Source organism: Laccaria bicolor, genomic scaffold (assembly GCF_000143565.1).
Source record: "Laccaria bicolor S238N-H82 LACBIscaffold_84 genomic scaffold, whole genome shotgun sequence".
In the NCBI taxonomy this organism is placed as follows: domain Eukaryota; kingdom Fungi; phylum Basidiomycota; class Agaricomycetes; order Agaricales; family Hydnangiaceae; genus Laccaria; species Laccaria bicolor.
Genome location: NW_001889955.1, coordinates 26,157 through 27,140, shown reverse-complemented (window position 1 = coordinate 27,140; position 984 = coordinate 26,157). Strand labels below are relative to the sequence as shown.

Here is a 984-nt window from a genome sequence, read left to right as displayed (position 1 = left end):
AAGAAATATATTGAGATCTCATGACTTTGCTACTCTTATGAAAAGAATTGGTGGATGCTCTACTATTTTAAACTTTGCAAATTACATTGTGTATTTGATAATATTCCACCATGTCTCAGCTTTGCAGTATTTCAAGTTCTCAACAAAAATCACAAAAAATTTGTGTATCATGATATTTGCTTTATCTGTAGTATTCTTTTTGGAGCTGGAGCTTCCAGGGTTTAAACCAACACAAAGTTTCAATCCACATAATGACTTGGTAACTAAACGTGAAATACTGGGGGGTGGCCCTGCAGGTATATTCTCAGCTGAGAAGCTTTCTTCATTTGCTATAAATGAGGTGAATACAGGAGGGATGTATAAATATTCAGACTATGTACCTGAATCTGAAGTCCATACATTGAAGAGTATCAAAAGTCCAACTTTACTTTGTAAGATGCCCCTTACAGAGCTCATTTCCCACTTGAGCATTCCTAACTTAAAATTTATTGCTCAATGCCATAACATCAAACTTCATTCCAAGTCAAAAAGCTTAGAAATTCAGAGCATTATTGAAAGTCACAAGTGTAAATCATGTAAAGAATATGTAGAAATATTTGAATTTATAGATGAGAAAGACAAGACAGAAAAAAAGAAAGCTATTAATTTAAATAAGTCAAAAAAATACCAAGAAAAAAGTCCAGAGAAATATAAGGCCAGCCACTTGGAGGCAGTTAAAAAACACCAAGAGAAAAGCCCAGAGAAATATAAGGCCAGCAACTTGGATGCAGTTAAAAAATACCAGGAAAAAAGCCCAGAGAAATACAAGGCCAGCCACTTGGAGGCAGTCAAAAAACACCAAGAAAAAAATGAAGAAAAATGTAAAGTTTTAAACTTGGAAGCAGTAAAGAAATATCAAAATAAAAGCTTACAGCAAGATGCAAAAACGTAGACACCTCTCCAAATTTCCCAGACTCCGCCTCGCTTTGTACAAACAACCGCTTT

The 984-nt window shown here is 34.6% G+C and overlaps 1 protein-coding gene across 1 annotated transcript in view; it reads left to right on the top strand.

Moving 5' to 3' along the window:
• LACBIDRAFT_335365 (uncharacterized protein) overlaps window positions 1-71 on the top strand; it is a gene marked incomplete at both ends in the record, with an annotated part of 1,502 nt that extends 1,431 nt beyond the window's left edge. Inside the window, one exon of the mRNA XM_001890242.1 lies at window positions 46-71. Within this exon, the coding sequence (XP_001890277.1) occupies window positions 46-71 (26 nt within the window). The remainder of the gene's footprint in view (window positions 1-45) is intronic.
• Window positions 72-984: the final 913 nt, after the last annotated feature.